General features: G+C 38.5%; 3 protein-coding genes across 4 annotated transcripts; 2 read left to right on the top strand and 1 right to left on the bottom strand.

Annotated features, from left to right (window-relative positions):
* Positions 1–3,413: 3,413 nt before the first annotated feature.
* On the bottom strand, positions 3,414–14,677 carry LOC113668645 (kelch-like protein 12). 2 transcript variants are annotated; one of them, XM_089187987.1, is made up of 8 exons: positions 14,552–14,677; positions 12,388–12,771; positions 10,861–11,078; positions 10,350–10,499; positions 9,631–9,852; positions 8,225–8,411; positions 5,729–5,986; positions 3,414–5,245 (listed from the first exon to the last, which is right to left on the bottom strand). In XM_089187987.1, the coding sequence occupies exons 2-8, from the start codon at positions 12,746–12,748 to the stop codon at positions 4,932–4,934; spliced, it is 1,710 nt and encodes a 569-aa protein (XP_089044113.1). In that variant the 5' UTR covers positions 12,749–12,771; positions 14,552–14,677; the 3' UTR covers positions 3,414–4,931. The 2 variants fall into 2 exon arrangements, with proteins under 2 accessions (XP_089044113.1, XP_089044112.1); XM_089187986.1 differs by lacking the exon at positions 14,552–14,677 and adding an exon at positions 13,697–13,853.
* A 697-nt stretch (positions 14,678–15,374) lies between these two features.
* LOC113668689 (methyltransferase-like protein 27) lies at positions 15,375–20,447 on the top strand. Its single transcript, XM_027184640.2, has 4 exons — positions 15,375–15,692; positions 17,370–17,482; positions 17,864–18,242; positions 19,780–20,447. Exons 2-4 carry the CDS (start codon positions 17,381–17,383, stop codon positions 19,974–19,976), a joined length of 678 nt encoding a protein of 225 aa, XP_027040441.2. The 5' UTR covers positions 15,375–15,692; positions 17,370–17,380; the 3' UTR covers positions 19,977–20,447.
* Positions 20,448–21,434: 987 nt separating this feature from the next.
* Positions 21,435–23,508, top strand: LOC113668657 (radial spoke head 1 homolog). Its single transcript, XM_027184597.2, has 3 exons — positions 21,435–21,768; positions 22,154–22,371; positions 23,101–23,508. The coding sequence occupies exons 1-3, from the start codon at positions 21,566–21,568 to the stop codon at positions 23,358–23,360; spliced, it is 681 nt and encodes a 226-aa protein (XP_027040398.2). The 5' UTR covers positions 21,435–21,565; the 3' UTR covers positions 23,361–23,508.
* The last annotated feature ends 50 nt before the right edge of the window (positions 23,509–23,558 follow it).

Genomic DNA, 23,558 nt, shown 5'->3' with positions numbered 1-23,558 from the left:
AACGAAACAAGCGAAACCACCGAAACAACCAAAACAAAACGACAGTAACGACCAAAACGAACGAGAACAAAAGAGTACAGGATTAAATGAAATGTCGCGGAAAATTTAGATTTTACTTCAGATCTTCTGTCGCATTTAAGGCTTTTAAATATTAAGGCCGTCTCACGATACTTTATTTTTTCCCACTACGAGAGCAGTTGAAACTATATATAAGTTAACATTTATTTGTAATTTCGAGGATGAAACGCCAGCCCATTGAAACTATAATGACATTTATCGGTAGTTTCCAGGACAGAACGCCAGCCATATCAAATACCAAAGCACGTGCGGAAAGGAGAGGAAATAGATAAAGGTATTCATTGACGACGTTGATGTCCTTGTTTTCTTTATGGATTTTTTTTTTAAATAAAGGTTTCCACGACGCCTTACGCCAAGCCGATAGCAATCGAGGGATAACTGAATTTCCCCGTGAGGTAAATCAAGGGTAGACCACAATCGAAACGAGACAAATATACATCTCAGGGCATTTATATATTTTGTATTATTATCACTCTACAGTCAACTCACTATCTCGTTTCTAATTGGCTGATAGCGTATAGTGAATTTTCGAAATCAGCGCCTGGGACGTCACGGAGCTGCAGATTATGCGATTATCATGTCATGGGCACTCAAGGCCATGGGTCAGGTCATGTCATGTATGACCGCTGTGTATGATTCCTAATGGAAATCATGTCAAGTTCGCGCGCTTTGCGTTGCTTGCAGATCATGATTTGTAAAAATGTTTACATGTTTAGATATAAATTATCAGTTCCACTTACTGTCGTGACCATTTTTTTTTCGTGCGATGTATAATAAGACAGCTATTGGAAAAGGTTTTTGTGATATCCAGAATAATCAAGGTCTTGGTAAGGGTTATCAGTCGAAGCCGAAGATAATCCCTACCTATAATTCCCATCTGCTTCACCAAACTCTTTTCCAAAAGCTGTAATCACGCTGGATGGAATCGAACCCACTTTTCTCTCCCAAACTTTCCATTAATAAACCAGATCTGCTGTTGATAAGGTGCATGGGGACTAAAAGTAAAATTTGTAAACGTTCGATTTAAGCACACGGCTGGGAACTCCTCCTCCTCTAGAATACACGAAACCCTTGCATTTTGCCAGCAGCAAAATAACCATAGACACAAAGTACACTGAGATAAATAAAAATCTAGTTCGTTTGATTCAACCAATCTATTATATGTATAATTTCCAACATTTAATTTTAGCGGAAAGACACCACTTTCTCGTTATCGCCGACGATCATTCTTCTATTTATTTACATCCTCCGTCTTGTTTTCCAAATCTGCTCGTTTTTGAAAGCTAACACACTCTCTCGACGTTGGTAGCACTTGACATGAGCCACAAGACCACATATCCGTAGTTTCAAGTAGATTACAGGTAAACACTCGAAACACGCGGGTAATGAAAAGTTGGACGGTTTGACGTCACAATCAAGCTAATCAACTCTTCAAAAAGCAGCGCGCTTTGGCCACTTTGAAGTGGACTTTAACCTGTGTGTGTGGAATAAGCGATAAAATGCAGGTTGTTTGCAAGGAATTAACACGCACTTGGGTTAAGTCCAAGCTAGCTAAAATCAAATATTATTCGTAGAAAAAGTCAAAACGCGGAAGAATTGAGTGGAAAATTCATATCACTCTCATTTAGCTCCGTTTGAATTTTTTTCAATGGGGTTGGACAATGCTAGAATTAGGATACCTTGTTTACAAGGAAATGACACGTGATGGAGGAAAGTCTAATGTGGCAAAAAGGAATTTGATTAGTGGAATATGATTCTAGCATGTGAAAAATTGCCTAGTGTTTTATGTGACGCAGTGATTGGGTATGCTCAGATTGGGCTTGGACGTTATTTTCATGGTAGGTGATAGAATGTAAGATGTTTTTAGTGTGCTTTGTGAGTGAAGGAGCGCAAAAAACATGTTTTTCCTTAAAAGTGATACAAAAAGTTAAACGCGAACCTTTCGTGTCCAAATAAATCTCGACTTTAATCGACGAGGCTCTCGCGTAGGCCACAAACCATTACACCTTGGTGGAATGTGATGGAGGAAAGTCCATCGAATAGAGACTTTCATCGTGAAGAACGATTTTGTGTGTTTTATGTACTTTTTGTGTAGCTCACCATAACTTTAACGTGTTGTTAATGTGTCGAACCTCCCTGCGAAACGCCTCACGTCAAGAATCAGGCTGTTTTTTTCTCCCTGTGCAAACCTTTCATCTTTTCACGGAACTTCTGCGAATCAACATCATCGGGAGTGGTGCCATACACCCAAAAAGCAGCCTCTTCATATTTCTTCTTATGAGAGTGCATTTCTTTGCCTTTTTGGTGATATTCCAGCATTTCCTCAGTCAAACGAATGCCTTCCGATACACCATTCATCTCTTCAGGGTTCATTTGCACCTCTTTCGATTTTTCATCCTTTCCTAACGCGGTCAACTCACTCAGTGATGTGTCTTGATAACTCTTTGCGTTCGAGCGCGAACTCTCCATTGCTACAAGTAGGATGGATGGTTGATATGAAGCTTAGGATTAGAGTGAACGTAGCTACTGATGCAAATTATTGACGAAAATGACGTCAAACGTTAGTTCACCATGACATCCAAGATTATCAACATCCCTTCAATCGGATAGGAAAAAACCTCGTGTTTTCATTCTTTACGTCCAAGTTACCGCTGAAGTGGTTCTCTGCTTTCCAGCATAGCAACTGGAATTGGGTCCTCTTTAGCACCAAAACCTGAGACGAAACTGAACCCGTTAAATGTAATTCAAAACACCAGTGGTTTCAATTGAAATTTCAGGAGTGTTTTCATCCATTTTCGTCCAAAGAGGGCTTCGCTGATATGCCATCACACAAGAAAAAGAACATGTTTCTTTCTATATGAACTGAAAGTCGTCAAAAAACTGTTTAAAAAGAACTGCATAGACAGGCTTTTTTTTTTTTTGAGGAAATTAGAAGTGCGCTCCATCAATATACCTATCCTAAAAACATATCAACTGAGTTGCTAAATTGACCACTAACGCTGACGTTTCAAGCCTAGGCCCTTAGTCAAAGGAAATAATTCGCCGAAAAACACTCATTGGACGGCCCGAGGTATGACGTCATAAAATTTGCCAGGGGGTTCCCTGTAATTCCCCTTAAGAAGGATTCCAATCAGTTACATTACGTATCGCGGATCTGAAATTTTCTTTGCAAAATATTATGTGAAAAATGATTAAAGGTTAAGTTCTACCTGTTTTAGCAATTTTTCTTTCCCCATTTCTTAAAAGATGTTTTTGATCGATTTTACTCCCTGTGACGAGGTAGCGTAGCCCACGGTGACGTTGCTTCGCTCCGATCATAGATCTTAAAATCGTTCAAAATCAACGGCTCTTTTTTTATTGATTAAAACCTCTTGAGATTCATGTTACATGGCTTATCAGTAATTATTAATGAATAAATATTTACAAGTCAATGGTAAATGAAACATAATTATAATTACGATCGCAATGAAAAACAGCAAAAAAGTAGAGGACAAAAACCAAACAGCCACTCAACAAACGCCAACCAGGAGTGAATTAGCAAATAAACTACCTTAGACCGCTTTTCGATTGAGTGTCATAAAACCCAAACCAAAGTTATCACAACAGCCAATCATCGATCAGAAGTAAGAAAAGTACCCTAAAGAGCCAATGAGAACTCAAGTCGTGATTGGTTCAAGTTTTGCGTCTGTTGAGAGACTAGCGCGAGTTTCTTTGACCAATAACAGAGCGAAGTAAAGAAATAACTAAGAAATCCCGGCTTATTTTCGAAACTCAGTTGAAAAGTGCTTTAAACTATAATGATCTTACTAGATCCAAAAATAATATCATGCTCAAAAAGACGGACTTGATTTGATTTGAGTTGATTTCCAACGCCTCTTTCTAATCAACAGTAACGTTAGCGGTAAGGGTTTAGCGCTGTCCTGAGGTAAATTAGATCTAACCTAACTCCTGCGGTGTATGGGGCCTTTTGCCTTTTTTCCTTACAGCTATTTGCATTTTTTGAGAGACAGCATTATTTCATTTACGATTGTCTGTTCCAGAATGCTAAGCAGTCGATGTCTCCTTAACAAAAATTCCAATTTTAACAATTTGACCTATTGTCAAAGGAGAACTGCCACACCCATATCACAGCGACTTGTACCCATCGAAGACTTATTGTCCAAAAAGAACTACCACACCCATATCACGGCGACTTGTATCCATCGAAGACTTATTGTCCAAAGAGAACTGCCACACCCTTATCACAGCGACTTGTACCCATCGAAGACTTATTGTCCAGGGAGAACTACCACACTCATATCACAGCGACTTGTACCCATCGAAGACTTATTGTCCAAAAAGAACTACCACACCCATATCACAGCGACTTGTACCCATCGAAGACTTATTGTCCAAGGAGAACTACCACACCCATATCACGGCGAATTGTACCCATCGAAGACTTATTGTCCAAGGAGAACTACCACACCCATATCACAGCGACTTGTAGCCATCGAAGACCTGCTGTCTCAGGAGAACTGCTATACCCATCTCACAGCGACTTGTATCCATCGAAGGCCCTATCGTTTAAAGAGAACTGCCACACCCATATCACAGCAACTTGTAGCCATTGGAGATCTATTGAAAAGGGAGAACTCATACACCCATCCCACAGCGACTTGTGGCTATGGATAACCTATTGTCCAAGGATAACTGCCACACCCATATCACAGCAACTTGTAGCCATTGAAGACCTCTTGTCCAAGGAGAACTGCTACACCCATCTCACAGCGACTTGTGGCCACGGATGACCCATTGTGCCAGGAGAACTGCCACAACCATATCACGACAAGTTGTAGCCATTAAGGATCCATCTATTGCCCAAGGAGAACTGCTACACCCATATCACAGCGACTGGTAGCCATGGACGTCATCAACGTCCACTCCTGTATGGAGGGGTCATAGCTCTCGCACGAGTCCAAAAGAGACACACCATCATAGCCACCTACAGCAAACAGTTTCCCACAGATAACCGCTGTCCCCACATAGCACCGGTTGGACTTCATATTTCCAATGTTCATCCACTGATCATTGCAAGGACTGTAACATTCGACAGATGATAAATGCTGGCTGCCATCATAGCCACCGACAGCATACAGCTGCCCATCAAGGACTACTATCCCAGCACCTAATTAAGAAGGAACCAGTCATTATTTACTATCGCCAGGGAAGGGGGGGGCCTGGATGATTTTTGAGGGATCCTATGGTTTTCAGGGGGGAACGGAAGGGCGATCGGTCATCGCCAGAGTATAAAGACGGGACCATAGTAATTGACTGCCAATTATTTGCCAGCTCGGGGGAGATCATGAGAAAATCAGACAGCCTGATGGGAGGATCAGGTAAATTTTATAGTGACACAACTAAAATCCTCCTCCCACAATACCGTTCAGTACCGTACTGGGTAATTTAAAAGTCCCTCGATCCTCGATCCTCGTTTCCTCGAGAGTTTGGAGACAGGAAAACAAGCTTCTTACCTTAGCACTAACTGACAAGATAAACATTACAAATTACAATCCCACTTGTCAGCATGTTAAAGAAATGCGCAGTAGAACAATATGGATAATATGCACACTAATGTTCAGATGTAAAGGGTAACACATTTCAGCCATACCTGATCTTCTGGTACTCATTGGAGACAAGCCGGTCCATTGTCCTGTTCTAGGATCAAACCTTTCAATGCTGTTTAAAATGCTGTTTCCATCATAACCACCTACACAGTATAGCACACCGTCAAGATTAGCCAGTCCAGCACCCTCTCTGGGCGCTTGCATCTCACTCACCAAAGTCCATCTGTCTATCGTTGGCTCATAGCATTCAACACTAGTATGTCTTGTTGTGCCATCAAATCCCCCAGCCACAAAAATCTTTCCTGAAATTCAAAGCAAAAAGGTTGTCTCCAGCTAACACTACAGCGTAAACCTATCTACAAATAATTACTGACCCTCATAAAATCCTATTGTTCTCTCTCAGCATTATATCGGCGATTTCAGCCTGAGAAAGTATTCATATTCAGTCAAGTCCAACTGTCTGAGGAAAACGGTGGCGGTCCTTTTTGGTAGCAGGGAAATTATCAGGGGTAATCCTAAACGCGCTAAAACGTTCAATATTGCAGTGGGCTGGCTGCACTGCAATATTTTTAATAATGCAGCCTGCTTCCAGCAATATTTTTAATATTGCTGCATGACTGTGGTATTTACTTCGTTACTTTTCCACTCAGTAATTTTTGAAAATTCGCGAATGTCCGCGCATAATTTATGATGAAGATCTGAAGTTAAAAAGTAAATGAATACACTATGAGAAGTACCATTCCAGGAGACGTACAGACGAAAACATTTTACAGTTTATTTAGGGCACATCTGACAATGACAGTCTTTCTCACTTGTAAGAAATAACAATTTTCGTACTGTGAGTACTAATTACAACTGACTGATTATAATCTTCGCTCTGGTTTTCGTCTAAAACCTTTTCGCTTAACCCCTGTAACCCTGTTTCTTCCCTTTGTCCATCATATTTTTGCTCAACATCATTGTTAAACAGTTTTTCATTTTTTTCCTTGACGTCTATTTCTGCCCTCTTAGGAGTCGCTCCCTGCAAGATTTCACTTGCTTTCCTTTTAAGTGTTGATGAGGTACACTTATACTCCCTAACCCCATCACATGATCGGTGACCAGTGGTTTCTACAATAACTTGTTCTGGCACACCACCTTCGTACAATCGTGTGGCGCAACTTCGTCGAAGGGCAACGGCAGCGGCATTTTCCGACCTCTGGCTCTGCGTTATGAAAATGGCAGATTCGTCTTCCGAAGAATCCTCCATCAAGCTTCAAAACAGTAGCAACTCTTTGCCTTCCAACAAACAACTTAAATAACCAAGTGCATTGCGTTAATATACAATGCAAATTACGTTTGCATGAAATTCAATCACACACCTGAAAGATGTGGAAAGTTACATAATCTTTACAAGGATTTAACAATGACTAAATTCCGGGAAATGAAAAGGGTTATGTAATTTGTATAACTACTAGACAATAATGCTAATTGCATTGTTGGAGAGAGAAAATAGTAGGAATTCATGAGAGTCAATGATTATATCATCTTTGCAAGTAGTTAACAATGGCTGAATTGGGGAATGAAAAAGGATTATGCAATTTGTATTATTACTGGACAATGCTTGCCAGTTGCATTGTTGGTGTACCAAAACATCAATATGAAGGGGCGACTGAAATCGTCGATGTAATGCAGAGAGAGAACAATAGGATTTTATGAGGGTCAATAATTATAATAGTTAATTACTTCGGTTCGCAGCATTATTGGGTATAATGCTGCGAACCTCAGTAATTATCTATTAACTAATACATATCTCTTACCAACCGAGTGCAAGGGCCGTATTGTAAGTTACGGACCCAGTTTTTTCCGCTCGGATTTATGACCCGCGCTCCTCCCACTTGCGGCACAAATCCGAGCGGAAAAAAAAACGAGGTTCCGTAACTAAACCGAGAAAACAATGTTGGTAAGTTAGTTACGATATCTCCGAGTCAGCATACAGAGAAGAAAATTCCAACTTTAAATCTGGCGTACAGATTTCTATACACAATTCAATGTTCTTTCGTTTAATAAACGACACAGTGGTTATTCGTTATCCTTTTCTTTGAAACTTTGCGCGGGAAATTGGCGCGCAGCCGGCCTGAATGATCCCCTCGCGCATGCCCAACGTGTGACCGCTGTGTTACCGTAGTACAGCCTCCTCATTTTATAAATACGATGAACCCAATTAAATCACTCCTAACAGCTCACTGATACACATTTTTACTCCAGGTTGAGAGACGCATTGTGATGGTAAAGTGTCTTCGAAAGAACGGAACAAATTGACACCCACCAGGACCTAAAACAAAACCCTGGTCTTCCCTAAGTCTTTCCACCCTCATCAGTTTGCAAGTTCATCATACTGTTCTCTATACATTTACAAGGAGAATTTGTCTAATAATCAAGCGCCCCTCGAGTTTGCGATCATTTCCCTTATTCTCATGACCTTAATGTTTTATTCAGGGTGATATTAGGCTGCCATATTTCTTTGTGATACCAAAGCATCCTGTCACAAATCTGCTAACCTCCTAAAGTTGTCGCTCCTGCTAAACCTCGTCTCTGTAACATAGGAGTCATTGCAGACCACTGGGATGTCGATGAATCAAAGCACTCAACAGTATTGAGACGACTTGAGGCATCGTAGCCACCAATAGCGTACAGCCTTCCATTCAGAGCAACAGCACTTAAATACCGTCTTTTTCGTCTCATTGGCTGAAAGACATAAATGCCACGGTCAGCAAGTAACGATGACAAGAATTTTTGTGAGATTAAAAATTTTATATGCTGTTGAGTCAATTCATGAAGTCCCTATTTTTATGCTGCTTGTTCTACTTCATGTAAACATGTAGAGAAAAAGGGCACAGTGTGGAGAATATGAAAACAGTTGAACTTGTATTAAACCTTTAACTCCCAGAAGTGATCAACAGGGAACTTCTCCCTATAACATTCATACATCATCCTGCATCCTGGTAGAAGTTGTTATCTTGATCTGATACTAAATTCTCTTAACCCTTTAACTCCCGTGAGTGACCAAGACAGAATTTCTCCTTACAAGATCAATACAATATCAACCAGATAAGTGATAAAAAAAAAAGAAAAATATCAATTTGGGGATAATTAGTTGATTCAATGCTGAGTTCTCTGAACTTAAATTAAAATTATTTTATGGTTGACAGTAAGAAGAATCACAAATTTGATCTGGGAGTTAAAGGGTTAACTGATTTACAAGGAAATGTGAAGCAGCTGGAGGGGAGAATTAACAATCAGATCTTGGGAGTTAAAGGGTTAAGCAGTCACCCACAGGGAATGGCTGAATACAGGTTGACCACTTCATACATGCACATGTTCCACAGAAGAGGGGTATTTTAAAAACTGATAAAAATCAGCATTTTATGCCCTTACTGACACTTGTACAAAAACTCACTCATAAATACAGCTAACATTAATTTCTGGAGATAAACACGGATTAAATTTTACTTGAAAGATTACTCTTAGCTCTATTTTAGTGGTTTCCTCTTAAAGTGACTGTTCAACAAAGGTGGAGAACAATACAAAAAGGCAGGCAGGATTCAGTAAAGGGTAACCACAACCACTTAATAGAGGTCAAAATTATTGTAATTAGGGGGTAACAATTTTGGGACTTTGGAAGCGACTGCTTAATACAGGGCAACCACTTAATACAGTGCAGCTGAATATATGTTTGACTCTACCAATTTTAAGGATGTAGAAAGGTTAATGTATCCTTGGCACAAGTGTTTATAAACTTACCCTCCAGATTGGGATGTACATGTTTCCCATGCATTGGCATACAGGCCATATCTCTTATATACGGTAAAAACAAAAAAAAACAAAAAAAACCAATTTCTACAAGTTTGAATATTTTTTAAAATGTTTTGGTGTGATTCACTTTGAGTTCCCTGCTGGAGTTTACCTGTACAATGGACCACTGATTTGCAGCAGGATCATACTTCTCAACAACATCAACAGGAGACTGCAAGTTTCCAAAGCCTCCCAGTACATACATCACTTCTGACAGGCCAATACGTGACTTGGTTCTGTCGTTCTGCATTGCTTGACGACACTCAGGCCTCAAGTGGTATTTTTTAGCTTCATCTACCAAATCTCTACAGTCAAGGTTTTGTCTTATTAATTGCTGTAAAGTCAACCATGGACATAATACTGCAGTTAATGATAATACTAAATATTAACTAATATTAATAATAATCATAACAAGAATAAAAGTGGCTACTGGGTTGTCATTAGAAAATAAACTAGATGTTTGATCCAAAATGAGTACTGAGGCTGCTGAATTGAATTATACTTGTATAGGAGGCACAGTGCCCTGTAAAGCAACATGCCCTTCTAGGGAAGGGTTAGTAGGCATGTTCCCCTGCCCCTGAAAAATTAGAAATTTGCAACTCTCTGAGACATGAACTTTAGCATTCTGGGATATATTTGTCATGAGTAACTTTTTTTAAGCCAGCCATTGATGTTAGAATCAGTTCAAAAATACTCATTTTCTGTCTTGGATCACAATTTGCAAAGTGGCTGGTGCAAAATGGTCTGACAAATAATGGTTTCTGCTGTCTACTAATTTAAATGACAACTCTGAATAAAAATGATCATGACACATTTAGTTAGAATACTTGCCTCACTGTCAACTACATCTGTCAAGTATCGTGGAGTGAGAAGAGGTAACCTTACAAACTCCAACATTTTAGGCAACATTGCCTTCCTCTTCACTTCATTTTGTTTGATCCAGGAAATGAGTGCCTCAAAAACTGCCTCCTCAGATGGCACCTGTCAATTTTACATCAATAAACAAGGTTCAAATTGAAGTACATATCTGGTACATGTCATACACCTGTACCAAAGAGCCTAAAATGCACAGATTGTGTTAATTTGCCAAGTTGAACATTTTCACAATAATCATGGTGAAAGAAAGAGAATTCTTGGCAAAACTCTTAGTCTGGAAATTGTTTCAAGCTTGGAGGAAGGCTTGATCTTTTAACAATGTACAGTATTAATAAATAAATGGTAGTAAATATATGACCAAAATCTTGAAAAATTGATGATTTTTTCCAGTTGATTCATAGGATTAAGCTGGCAGGGGTTTGAGTCACACAGAGTTCAGTTAGTACTAACAATACAAATAACTCACAGTTAAATTGTCACATTTAATGAGTGACACCAGATCCTCATTGTCAAGTTGCAGGAACTCCTCACTATCCACAAGCTCAACAAAGTGTTTCAGGATGTATTTTTCAGCAGCTTTTCTTAGCTCTTCACATCCATGGGTCTCAGCAAATGCCTTGATACCTAAACAATTAGAGGGATCCAACTGCTCTTCTAGAAAATCACAACAAGCTTTTTGCACACCTGCAAAAGAAAGTGAGTTTAATTCCATTAGCACCCATCCAAATTTGGATGACACAAATAGTTGCCCATATTCAGAGGCAGGGGAGGAGGAGGGTGGGTTTGATAGGACAAAAAAAATCTTCTAATCTTCGCTTAAGTGCATGGCCTGATCTATCAATCTGACAGTCACTGATATCTCTATCAGTATGTCTATGACATCTTAACCCCTTAGATTGACGGGCATCTAACTTTTCCCAACAGTATCATCCCTGAATCAAACATGGAGGTCATGAAAATAAAGGAAATGATTGCAAACTAAAGAAACTCTTGATTGTTGCACAAATTCTCCTTGTTAGAACCCTATGGAATGTGTATAGAACAGTAAGGAGAACTGGCAAACTGATATTGTGTTAAATATGGATCACTTGCCTACCTTATACAGTTTTTAGATTGCACCAGAATATTTTGGTCTCTACTTGTGTTAGAAGAATTACACGTAGTATTAACCCTTTAACCCCTAAGAGTGACAAACATCTAATTTCTCCTTACAATATCACCCCCAAACCACACATAAAGGTCACAACAAAAAAGGAAATGATCACTAATGATAGAAACTCTAGATTGTTAAACAAATTCTCCTTGTCAGCACCTTAGGAAATGTATTGAGAACAGTATGGAGAATATGTTTACTGCTGTTAGGGTGTAAAGAGTTAAGCACGTAGAGACTATGTAGCTGAGCCATCAGGAAAGTTTCTAATTTTTCATAACTTTCTTTATGAACCAGATAATGTGAATGAAAGTGATCCTTGCAGTAATGTGCACTACTTAGGCAGTAATGAAAAATGAGGCCTGAAAAAAATTCAGGCCTGTATGGGATTTGAACCTATGACCTCTGCGATACCAGTGAGAGGTCATGGGTTCGAATCCCATACAGGCCTGAATTTTTTTCAGGCCTTATTTTCACTACTGCCTAAGTAGTGCACATTACTGTGAGGATCACTTTCATTCACGTCTTTATCTGCAGTTCAAATATATGACTTTCATATTATTCTTAAACAAACCAGATAATCATACTACAACAGATACATTTAACTTAGCAGAGCTAACAAACAATGAAGAATACCATCAAAAAATCCAACTTCTAAAAAGAAAGAATACAGAATCCTTGCCACAATTTTCATTCTAAGGAACATGTTCATGAACAGGAAATTTTTTGTTAAATCTGGGAATTCTTATCACTTTTCTGCTTGATATTGTATTGATCTGGTAAGGAGAAAGTATGTCTTGGTCACTGCTGGGAATGAAAGGGTTAAACAACTATTAAACAAACCTGTCAACTGTAGAAGACATGCAGCAGGAAGCAGGGCTTGTACATTCTCAACGCTGACTTGAATTGTCTCAGTATATACAAAGTCCAGAATAAATTCCATAGTGTCTGAGTCTAGACCATGAAGTTCAACCACAGACTTGTGACTTTCCTCCATGTTGCCAGTAAACATGGCACAGAAATAATCACTACAAGCACTCAGGATCACACGGTGGGCAGAAAACTCTTTTTCTCCAACTTTTAAAGTGATATCACACAGCTTCCTTTCCTTCCGTAGTCTGTTGATAGACTTCAACAGGTGATCTGAGTGTCCACATCTTAAATATTTTAACTGGTTTTCATGATCTTCTGCTAAATCAGCCATCACCGTTATGCTGCCTTCAATAGCTGTTGATCACCGAAAACATCAAACATGAAACGAAAAAACAGTAAAACAAATGGTGAAGGCAGTGATTCATTAGTGTCTGTAAATGTAACTTCTCAAAAGTGAGCACCTCCTTAGCTCTTCAACTTTAACTCGCAAGATCTGATTGTTACATGGATTAATTCTCTCCCCCATGGAGCTGCTAAACATTTTCTTGTAAATGAGAGGTATGTTGCTATCACCTACTGGTGTTAGATCAAGATAAAAATGTTTTTCTGATAAGTTTTAATATTCTCATTACCTGCTTACTGTGTGTCGATTGGTTATCATAAAGAAGAAGTTACATGTTAGTCACTTTTGGGAAATACAACTAAAAGGTTAAAGAGAGAAACCATAGGCTGGAATTCAATTGGGTTTTATCAGTGCCTGCTGACTGATTTTTCTCAATCTAGTTGACCTGAGTAGTTACAGAAAGTTTGAAATATGAAATGTAACATACAGAAGATCACTCAGTACCGCTCATGATTAGAAATACGTCAACCAAAATACTAAAAAAAATGCACATAAATTTGAAAGAAAGTGCGTATAAATGTAACTTTCAGACATGTATTCACATCTAAATGGCGCAAATATGCGCATAAGGATAATTATACGCATCTGCATATCTCATTAGTATGTACGGGCTAACTTAGCTGTTTTCGATAAATATGTAAATTTTCAGATGTCAGCTCGTTGCTTTTTTCAGACCCAAAATTCCTTCTTTTACACAACAATGTTACAGTGACACAAATGAAGTTATAATATTGAACAACAAAGACACATCAGTTGCGCATGTATACCGAATATACGCGTATATTTTTTCTATTCATCGATGAACTCGATCAGTCCCTGAGCTTAACGTTCGGATCTCTGGAATCTTATCTCCAACAAACCAAACCTTCACAATACCTTTTCAGCTTTCCTCTTCCACAATAATTCACGAGGTTAAATGAGTAAAATAACTGCCTTGTTGTTATACAATAATTAAAGATAAGTGGAAGGTATAGATACGCAACACTAACATCGAATGTTTACCATCCCCACGTCACATTTGCAGTTTCTCAGCGGCTTTACACAATATATAAATAAGTAGGTGGTGTAGCAGTCATATAGTGAGTTGTAGACTCATGGCATAGAGCCTTCGAAATTATAGAAAATAGCCGGAAATATTTCCCGATTTCCTTTATCAGTGAAATAGAGGCTGGGATGTCTAAGCTGATGGGTAAACGAGAATTAAAAATGGTTGCTCAAGTACGTGCCTTAGGCGACGTCTCTTGCCGAAATTTTCACATTCACAGATAAATAGCACTCTAAAGTCTATGATAAAATGGAAATCGGCGACAAAAGAATGAAGTTTGTTATTGAGATAATAAACAACTCGAGCTGGAAAAGCAAACTTTAAAGAGCACGATCTTTATAGATCGCAACAAATGTTTAAGGTGAGAAACTTTCAAGCAAATTAATGACTGCCATTCATTTAGTTATTTGATAACCGTGACCAGCTGTCGACGTCACGCTATTTCTAAGTCTTCTGAGCCAAAATAAACCGATCGCGTTCAAGAAATGAGTTATCAAGAAATCGAAACAACCTATATAATCCAAGCTATTATATGTCGATGAGGAACTACTAAGCGATCCTAAGGATCGGAAATTTATAAATCTTATGTATAACGCTCAGTTTACGCTCGGCTTCCTTTACAGGTTAAAGGAGATCTACGGAAAGAAACAGAAAGGTATACGGGTTCAAACAAAAACAACCCCTACCATAATAGTTGCTACAGTCATAGGTTTTTGAATTTCCGTAACTTTCCCTGATAAAAGTGAATTTGTCTGACCGATTAAATAAACAATTTCACGAGCGAATCCTGCAAATGACTTCGACCCTCCCCCTCACAGCCACTAGTTCCACCCATAAATTAAAACTTTCAGGAAGGCACGTACAGTGTACATGAATTAATAATTCCTCGAGGCAACTTGGAAAAAGATTTCATTTTCTTGAAAACCCAACATAAGCATTTTTTTACCAATCCGATATCTTTCATTTCCATGAAATGCACTGAAGAAAAGGAAAATGTAGGATTTCATTCAAAAACCATCTCCAACTTGCATTACCAACGGAAAAGATACGGTGGTCAGCAATCTGTCAACTGTTCTCACAAGCAATGTACATAAGCAACATCAAAAATGAAAGTGTGAACATCTTTCATCATGAAAACGGCCAAGACAGGATAAAAAACTTTATATTTATTTGATATTTCACTTTTGCCGGACTTTTTCCCAAAGATATAACTTTTCCCCGACTCAAAATTAAATTTCCAGACTTTTTTTCAGGTCTTCTGATTGATCCATTTTCCCTAAATTTTCCTGAGCTGTGTAGCCATGCCTAGTTATCGTGACAGAGACGAAAGTCAGAAATTTTTACAGAATTTCCATTGGAAGGTTCCTCGTAATTTCTTAAGAATGTCAGATGTTTATTTAAAATTGTCGAGCGACTCCAAAAATTTATTTTTTTCGTGGACAAATTCAATAATATCGCTCGGTTGTCGACACTTAGAAATTCAGACTGCCAGATTCGGTCTCGAATAGACTAAATGCCCGGTAGTTAGAAGTCTCAGGCCATTCTTACCACTTCGCAGTTTAATTTGTTATGACTGCGGTGACTGTTGTTTGCCTCCTCGGACCTCTTGACCAATCTATGACGTATGAAGCTAAAAAGTCCATTGAAACCAAATAGACACCATAGACACGTGATTTTCTACACTGACCGCAGTGCTGACCCCCGGGGGAACGAATTATGAAGAATTGGGCAATAGGAATATCCCGACCTGGATTTGCAGCTTATTGGGCTTTTTAAGCCGTGTTCTTTTATAGCATTGTGGAATTGATCTTACGGAGAACATCTGAGGTAAATTTATAATTAATTTTCATGTGATAAGTCAATGGATGATGCATAATGCTAGAAAATCTACACAGTGTCACCGAATTTTCTTGTTCAAATCGTGATTATCCTTGCGAAACGAAGGAAAGAGAAAACTCTATCTGGTTTTCTGTTTATTTTTATTTTTTTGTTTCACTTTGGGTTACTAGAACAATAAAAAACATGGTTTTCATCCCTCCCAGTTTTAATTTGAAAACTTTGAAACTAAACTCTGTTTAGAAATTTAAATTTCGTCGTAAAGAACTCAATCATCATTTTTTCATGTCCTTGCTCAGTATGAATTTGCAATTTGTGCAATACCTGATTAGTCTCCAATTAGTAGCATGGTAATTTATGCACCATTAGAGTCACTTTCAGTTTATGAGAAAAACTGAGACGAAATGGTGGCCAATTTACAAACTTAGAGAGTGCAGGTTGAGATGTGATCCGAAATAAAATAAGAGCAGATATGTTGACCTCTCTGCTACTTCCTTGTGGCTTTTAAATTTTCACTTAGTTTAACAAATCTCCCATTTATGTGTGAAACAGGCTACATATTTTTTTGTCGTTTTACTGCTGTTGGTGCTGCTGTTGAGAATTCCTCAGTAGAAGTTTTATTGGGAAACATCACTCTTAATTGGGTGATGTACATGCTTGTAAATTACATACATAGGAACTCAGTACAGAGACAGTCTTGCATAATACTTGCGATCGAGCCAGCATGCTCACTTAGTACAGGCAACTTAATATCAGCCGAGTGTTGTGTATAGTTGTACTTTTAGTTGCTTTTCCTATCACCAGTAAAAGTACAGTGATGCTAAACTCATGCTAGCTGTGCACTCTACCCTTCACACCCCAACATCAGTGTGCATATTCTCTGTACTGTTCTCCATACATTTCCTAAATTGCTGAGAAGGAGAATTTGTTTAACAATCTAAAGCTCCTTTATTTGGTGAACATTTCCTCGATTCTTGTAATCTTGACATGTGATTCAGAGATAACTTGCAAGAAGAAATGAGATTCTATTGTTACTGGTAGGGGTTAAAGATTTAGAGATCACTTAGCAATCTAAAATCAGTTGCTCAATTGCTTAGCTTGTTAGTGAATGACATACTTCATTTGCACTCTTAGTAGCCCTTTGTCCCAAAGGCTTCTTACAGTCAGGTTAATATGTGGTTTAGAATCAGTCTTAAGAACCATCAGCCATTGGCCCTCGTACATGTAGCAGTCTTTTCCATTTCCTCTCAGCCAAGAGAAGGAGGCTTGAGCTAAGTAGTAGACATTGGAGCTTTAGACTTTCCCTTTATTGCTTTTTATCTTTTGCTGTCTGTCTTAGTATGCTTTCATGTGAGTCCCATTTTAGGTCATACTTCTCCTACTTTGTCCTAACCCTTTAACTCCCATGAATGACCAAGACAGAATTTCTCCATACAATATCAACAGAATATCAAGTAGAGAAGTGATGAGAATAAACAAAATATCAATGAGGGGATTATTTGTTGGTCCAATACCTAATTCTCAATTTAATATCATAAGAATTGCTTGGTAGATGGTAAGCAGAATTACTCATGAGATCTTCGGAGTGGAAGGGTTTAGGAAATGGAAAAGAATACACTATAATTAGTAATGCAAAATTTATATTTTGTTCTACACCTTTTTTAATAGGTCACCTGATCATGACAAGTGTTGTAAACAAAGCTATTTTGGAGCTTACTCCATCATCAACTGAAGAAGATGCAAAAGAAACTTATGATGCTTGGGCTGCAACTTATGAAAAGGTTAGTAGGGTTATTAATCAGCAGACTGTAAGTCTGAACTGTTGGCTAAGTCAGTGTAAGGGTTATTATACCAGTAATTATATCTCAGTACTTGTGCTATGACTTGTCAATTTAACAGGGAGTATTTCACTTTATGGCCTGCTTAATTCAAACATTTGTTTGAATTGAAATTTCCTCCCTTCTCTTTGAAATTAGAAAATATTTATCGCAGAACCTCACTTTTTTCAGCTTGGATTTATGGCCTGTATGCTTCTTGCTTGGGCCATAAATGCAAGTAGAAAAAACTTGGTCTGTAACATACAGCACAGACCTCAAAATTGTTCTGTAAGAATTTTGTTTTGCAGTATTTTATAATCAGCCATTTGTTTCACTGTTTAATAGGATACAGATGAACATGGGTATAAGGGCCATGTCTTATGTATGGAAGCTTTCAACAGAGCCATGCAGTCTGAAGAGATCTTTCCTGGTGCAGACAAAAACTTAAAGATCCTTGATGCTGGAGCTGGTACAGGCATCATTGGTGAGATGCTGGTTAAACAAGGCTGTACAAATGTTGATGCCTTGGATATTTCACCAAAAATGTTAGATATTGCTGAAAAGAAGAACATTTACAAGCGACTTATCTGTGCACCTTTGAGTGATGTTCACATAGACCAGATACAGACTGCTGAATATGATGTGACATTGTGCGCAGGCACCATTGTTTATGGTCAAGCCAAGCCTGTGGCACTGGATGAGTGTATACGTCATGTAAGACCAGGTAAATATAGGGCACTTGAGTGTATCCCACAGTTAACCCTTAAACTCCCAGTAGAGATTAGCATGCGACTTCTCCCTAAAACATCCATACATTATTCAGCAAACAAGTGATGAGAATCCTCAAAATTATTAGGTAGCTGTTGTTATCTTGATCTAACACCAAATTCTTGTAACTAACTTGCAAAGAAATGTGTCGCAGCCAGAGGGAAGAATTGACAATACAATATTGGGGGTTAAAGGGTTAAGATAGAAGGGTAAAGTTTATGGTTAAGCCAAGTGGTCCATCCGGCCAGAGTTTATCCCAGTTTCCATAGCATGAGGTGACTAGAAGTATACCACCCCCCCTGGATGGGATGCCAATCCACCACAAGGGTACCCCCAGTATTTTAACCCTGTAACCCCTAAGAGTGAGTAGCATCTAATTTCTCCTTACAATGTCACCCCTGAATTGCACATGAAGGTTGTGAGAAAAGAGAAAATGATCACCAGGCAGAGAAGCTCTTGATTGTTAAACAAATTCTCCTTGTTGACAGCCAAGGAAATAAAAATAGAACAGTATGGAGAATATGCAAACTGATGTTAGGGTGTAAAGGGTGAAGAGACCTCCCTGGCAATTTGCCGACACCCATATACGCTTATGGGTGGAGAGGGGCTCTGTGAAAGTGTTTGACCCTAGAACACAATGCATTGACCAGGCCAGCCTTGAACCACGACCTCTGTGACTGGAATCCAACACACCAACCATTATCTAGCAAATCTCCCACATCCCACAGTCAAGCCTGTTTTTTAATAGTGGCACAAGTACAGATGTAAATTAGCACAACCATAAACATAGCAGCTCTTGGAAATTTATTAACATTGAGCTGTGAAAGGTGCTATGACATTAGATTGTTAAAAACATATTCAAAAAGCTCTACTTTTGGAATTAAAAATCCTGACCCTTGCTTGTGCTTTCATCAATTTTTGTATTATTTGCATTTATAACTCTTGTGCTTTTGCCAGTGAAAACCTGGCTGAAATAATCCAAATGATGTGCTGATAAATATAAATTGGAATTGTGCAACTGAACACCAAGGAAATAAAACTGGGATTGTAATTTTTTTTTCCTTAACTTTCAATTAGGCACCTGAGGAACTTTAACCTTTTGGAGTGCTTTTTAAAGATGGGGAAGGAGAGGGGGTCTCTTAAACAGAGAGAAGGGGTTTTTTGGCAGTTACTAGGACATACTGGTATTGGGCTTTTAGCTTTTGCACTTAATAATATTGATCTGGTTCACATGTAGTTCTGCCCTAGTACTTTCACCCCTAAGAAGGACTAGCATCTAATTTCTCCTTACAATATCACCCCTGAATCAGACTTGAAGGTCATGAGAATAAAGGAAATGATCACCAAATAAAGAAGATCTTGATTGTTAAACAAATTCTCCTTGTCAGCACCTTAGGAAATGGAGAATATTCAAACTGATGTGCCAGGGTGTAAAGGGTCAACAAAACTTTCCTTAACACTAATATGAGTATTTTGTTTCATTTTGATTCCAGGTGGATTGTTTATTTTCTCTATTCGAGCAGATTCTTTTGACCCAAAGGAACTTGGTTACAGCACGAAGTTTGAGGAGTTGGAGAAATTAGGAAAATGGAGCCTTGTAAACAGGGAGCTTCGTGAGCTGTATTCGAACCCCCATGAGGAACGCTATAGAAATTGTTATTTGATCACTTACAAAGTGCTTAAAAATTGACCAACTAGCTCGTATCACGTAACTCTTCTCAAAATTAAAGGCTGCACCACAGCTGCTTCATTTTAGCCGACTTTTCTCTTTCTCTATTGAAACATTATTTCTGATCCTCTGCTTTGGTCCAATGAAAAGAAAATTTGATTTATAGGACAGTTTTTCTGTGTGATGATAAATGAAACAAATGTGAAGTGATTGGAATTTCAACTGTAATTGCGGTACATAATCAGACTCGAATTGCAATCATCGTCTCCAAAAGAACCACAACAATTGATAGAAGCTATTTGTGGTAAGGAGGGGGGGAGGGTAGGTAGGGGTTTTTTTTTTTGACAATCAAATATGGCTCCTTTGAAAAGTACTTTCTTAAACCTGCACAGTAAAGCAATTTCCCTAGATGTGGCGTGTAGCCACAATTTAAAAAATTGAATTTCAAATTAGTTAGCGTTAAACTCAAAATAAATGTCCATTATTAAGAAAGCTGTCCAATTCTTTAAATAGTGCAATCAAATGAATATGAAAGTGATCTTCGCATCAATGAACACTACTTCTAAAAGGAGAAGTGAAGATATAGCCTGAAAAAAAAAGTTCAGGCCTGCACGGGATTTGAACCCATGATTTCTGCAGATTCACAGCAGTGCTCTACCAACTGAGCTAACAAGTTAATTGGTAGCTATTTACTATTTTTCAAAGTTCAAAAATTGCAAATGCATTTTATAGTTAAGGTTTTTTACGTCTTTTTCGAATAGGATTGTATTTTTCTTCATAAACTTTGATTTTATCGCCTCTATCGAGATGGAAGTGGCATAATTTCTTGTGAATCGCGACTCTTTGCCAAGGACTAAATCAGTGCCAGAGAAAATTATTTTCTCTTGATAAGGAAGAACTGTTTGACTTGCAATTTGAAATTAACAGAACCTTCTCAAATCTTACAGAATATATAATAATTGTTGTATTTTCCTCTTTGCTGATGATCTCAAGGTTTTCTTTTGCAGCTGCAGGGCCTCGAAGGGATCATTTCTAGCCGGGTGCGCGTCAATTTCCCGCGCGAAATTTCAAAGGAAAACATAAGAAACGACCGCTGTCTCGTAAAACGAGCGAAAGAAAATTTGAAACGTCCCTAAAAATCTGTAAATAGACACAAAAATGGGGAAATTGAAAATTCAAGACTGTTTCGAAAACAAAGCTTATTCAAGTCTGGGTATCCTGTTGATTTATCACTCTGTTTTGAGCTTTACCGAAAAAGTTACACGTTTTTAAAACACCGTGATTTACTGGCTTGCATGTTTGTTTGTAAATCGGGTGACACAACTTGGTTCTGACAGCCTGAAAGCACCCCGTTTAGTCATTGCAAAGTTTGAAATCGCTCTGTTCCGTAACCCCGCCAATGAAATTGAGAAGACGTTAATCACGTTCTCTAATTTTTGCACGCGCGACCTACAGAATGCAAATTCTTAAATAATTACTGAGGTAACAATTGAAACCAACCGACACTCTTAAAGTATTCTTGACATAAAGGAATACTTTACTGCTACCTTTTCCCTTGTGAAACGTAGAAGGAAAGAAGAAAAACAAATCGAACAGTTAAGCCGAAAAAAATGTCGCTCGATAGTCTTGAAAGCGGTCAGTCGCCAGAAATATCGCTGTTTTTGGGAGAGTATGAAGGAGAACGAAATGAGAAGGACGAACGGCATGGGTTTGGTCGTGCTCTGCTGCAGAATGGAGACGAGTACGAGGGAGATTATAAGAATGGCAAAAGAAATGGTAATGGAAAATATACATTCCTCAAGAGTAAAGCAAGGTAACTTATTGTTATTCATCTGCTGACGCGAAATTGGTGGTTTTCCTTCTCTTGGCATGTTAGTTATTTAGAGAAAAGTCTATGTTCGCGTGCATAAATATGTTTTGGGACCGACTCAGAGTCATTTTAGCCCGATCCGTTAGGCGAGGGAGAATTGACTCTAAGGAGGACTCCAAGACAATATAATGCCCAAGAAAATAATTTGTATTATTAAATTTATCACTTTGGAGGACATCGAGACGATAGAACTGAAAGCATGACAAAAGAACCAGTATGCCGGAACAATCACGCGAGCGTGCGAGCGGGCTAAAACACATTAAGAATAAACCTGTGAGGCCAAAACATCCCCACATAGTCCTTATACCAAATAAATTCCTCTCAACAGATACGAAGGAGAATACAGTAACGGCCAAAAGTGTGGTCAAGGAAAATTCTGGTATCCTGACGGGTCAATTTACGAGGGAACCTGGGCCGAGGGTCTAAGGAACGGTTATGGCAAGTATACTTATGCAAACGGAGACGTATATGAAGGGATGTGGAAAGATGGCCGCAAACATGGACAGGGAGAGTATATCTACAAGGATAAAGGAATTAGATACCGGGGTAATTATAGCGTGAATCGCAACTACTCTTTTGAAAACAGAAAGTCGTAAATACTTTGATTTAATTCAAGCGGGTCCGTTGTGTGCAAATTGATTTTTAATAAATCGTCATTTATTATACACGAGTAAATCTTCGAACCACAAGCTAAACACTAGACTGCAAGCAGTTCTTCCTTGTCGGTGAAATATATTGCGCGAGTCTAAGGGAAAATCATGTCAGCGCGCCGCGTGAAACTATTGGAGTGATGCTCAGTCCCATACCTCCGCACAGATTGGCTTGATTGGCTTCCTGAGTTTAAAGGCAAAAAAAAAAAATGCTATAAATTTTCATGGTGTTCACAGTAAATTGCTGGCAACCCAATACATAGTTTGAAATTCTAAGAAGGCTGAAGTACTAAGGCACCGTTCAAGCGCAAAAAAAAAAAGGCGAAGCACTTTTTAACCAACAAGGAAATAGGTCATAAGTGTTGCAACGACATTAAAATGTAAAACAGGATGGTATCATTAAATTCACATCAGATATCATTCAGAAAGAGAATTAATTCACCAAAGATCATGTTTAACTGCAGTACGCATGGAACAGTATCTTTCTATTTTCCTTCAAAGGATACATCTGTTTTATAGAACATTGCGCGTTTCACAACCAACCGTTAGCGAGTAAAAACACTGTAACTTTTGATGAAGCAGTCACAGTAGAAACAAGACATTTACGCTGTTGATTGTTTTCCAGGTAACTGGAGCGATGGCATATCTAAAGACCATGGAAAACTTATAACCTCAAGCTTCACATATCATGGGACATTTTCCGGTGAGGAACCAGTTGGGACTGGAAAGTTTCATTTTGATGCGGGCTGCGAGCAGGAAGGTGAATATGTAACCAAGCGAATGGTTCGATATACCGATGCCTCCAGAGAAGTTTTCCACGTCCCACACTGGAATTGCCTCTCTTTGTACAAGGCAGGGTCGAGACTCGATAAGCCTTTGGACTAATCAGTTCATTCACGATATATCATGTAAAAGTCTTGACCGGTATTTTCTGACAATGTCTGTTGATTCAACTCTAAGCAAATGCACTATTTCGAACGCCTTTCCTTTTTTTGAGGAAACCAAATATTAAAAACTAAAAATTGTTTATTAATCAGGTTCTCTTGTCTTTCCCCTTCACCCTGGTATATCAAACGTATTTGC

This window comes from Pocillopora damicornis, chromosome 11 (genome assembly GCF_964200805.1).
Source record: "Pocillopora damicornis chromosome 11, jaPocDami1.2, whole genome shotgun sequence".
NCBI lineage: Eukaryota > Metazoa > Cnidaria > Anthozoa > Scleractinia > Pocilloporidae > Pocillopora > Pocillopora damicornis.
The sequence above is the reverse complement of the archived record's forward strand: the minus strand, read 5'-3'. Positions and strand labels throughout refer to the sequence as shown.

Excerpts from the sequence above, each read along its gene's own strand:
- LOC113668645 (XM_089187987.1), bottom strand. The coding sequence starts at position 12,748 with ATGGCTGATTTAGCAGAAGATCATGAAAACCAGTTAAAATATTTAAGA. Across the intron at positions 9,853-10,349 it reads CAGATGTAGTTGACAGTGAG|CAATTAATAAGACAAAACCT; the intron begins GCAAGTATTCTA and ends TTGACTTTACAG. Across the intron at positions 8,412-9,630 it reads ATCAGTGGTCCATTGTACAG|CCAATGAGACGAAAAAGACG; the intron begins GTAAACTCCAGC and ends TATGTCTTTCAG.
- LOC113668689 (XM_027184640.2), top strand. The coding sequence starts at position 17,381 with ATGACAAGTGTTGTAAACAAAGCTATTTTGGAGCTTACTCCATCATCA. Across the intron at positions 17,483-17,863 it reads GGGCTGCAACTTATGAAAAG|GATACAGATGAACATGGGTA; the intron begins GTTAGTAGGGTT and ends ACTGTTTAATAG. Across the intron at positions 18,243-19,779 it reads TATACGTCATGTAAGACCAG|GTGGATTGTTTATTTTCTCT; the intron begins GTAAATATAGGG and ends TTTTGATTCCAG.
- LOC113668657 (XM_027184597.2), top strand. The coding sequence starts at position 21,566 with ATGTCGCTCGATAGTCTTGAAAGCGGTCAGTCGCCAGAAATATCGCTG. Across the intron at positions 21,769-22,153 it reads TTCCTCAAGAGTAAAGCAAG|ATACGAAGGAGAATACAGTA; the intron begins GTAACTTATTGT and ends TCCTCTCAACAG. Across the intron at positions 22,372-23,100 it reads TAAAGGAATTAGATACCGGG|GTAACTGGAGCGATGGCATA; the intron begins GTAATTATAGCG and ends ATTGTTTTCCAG.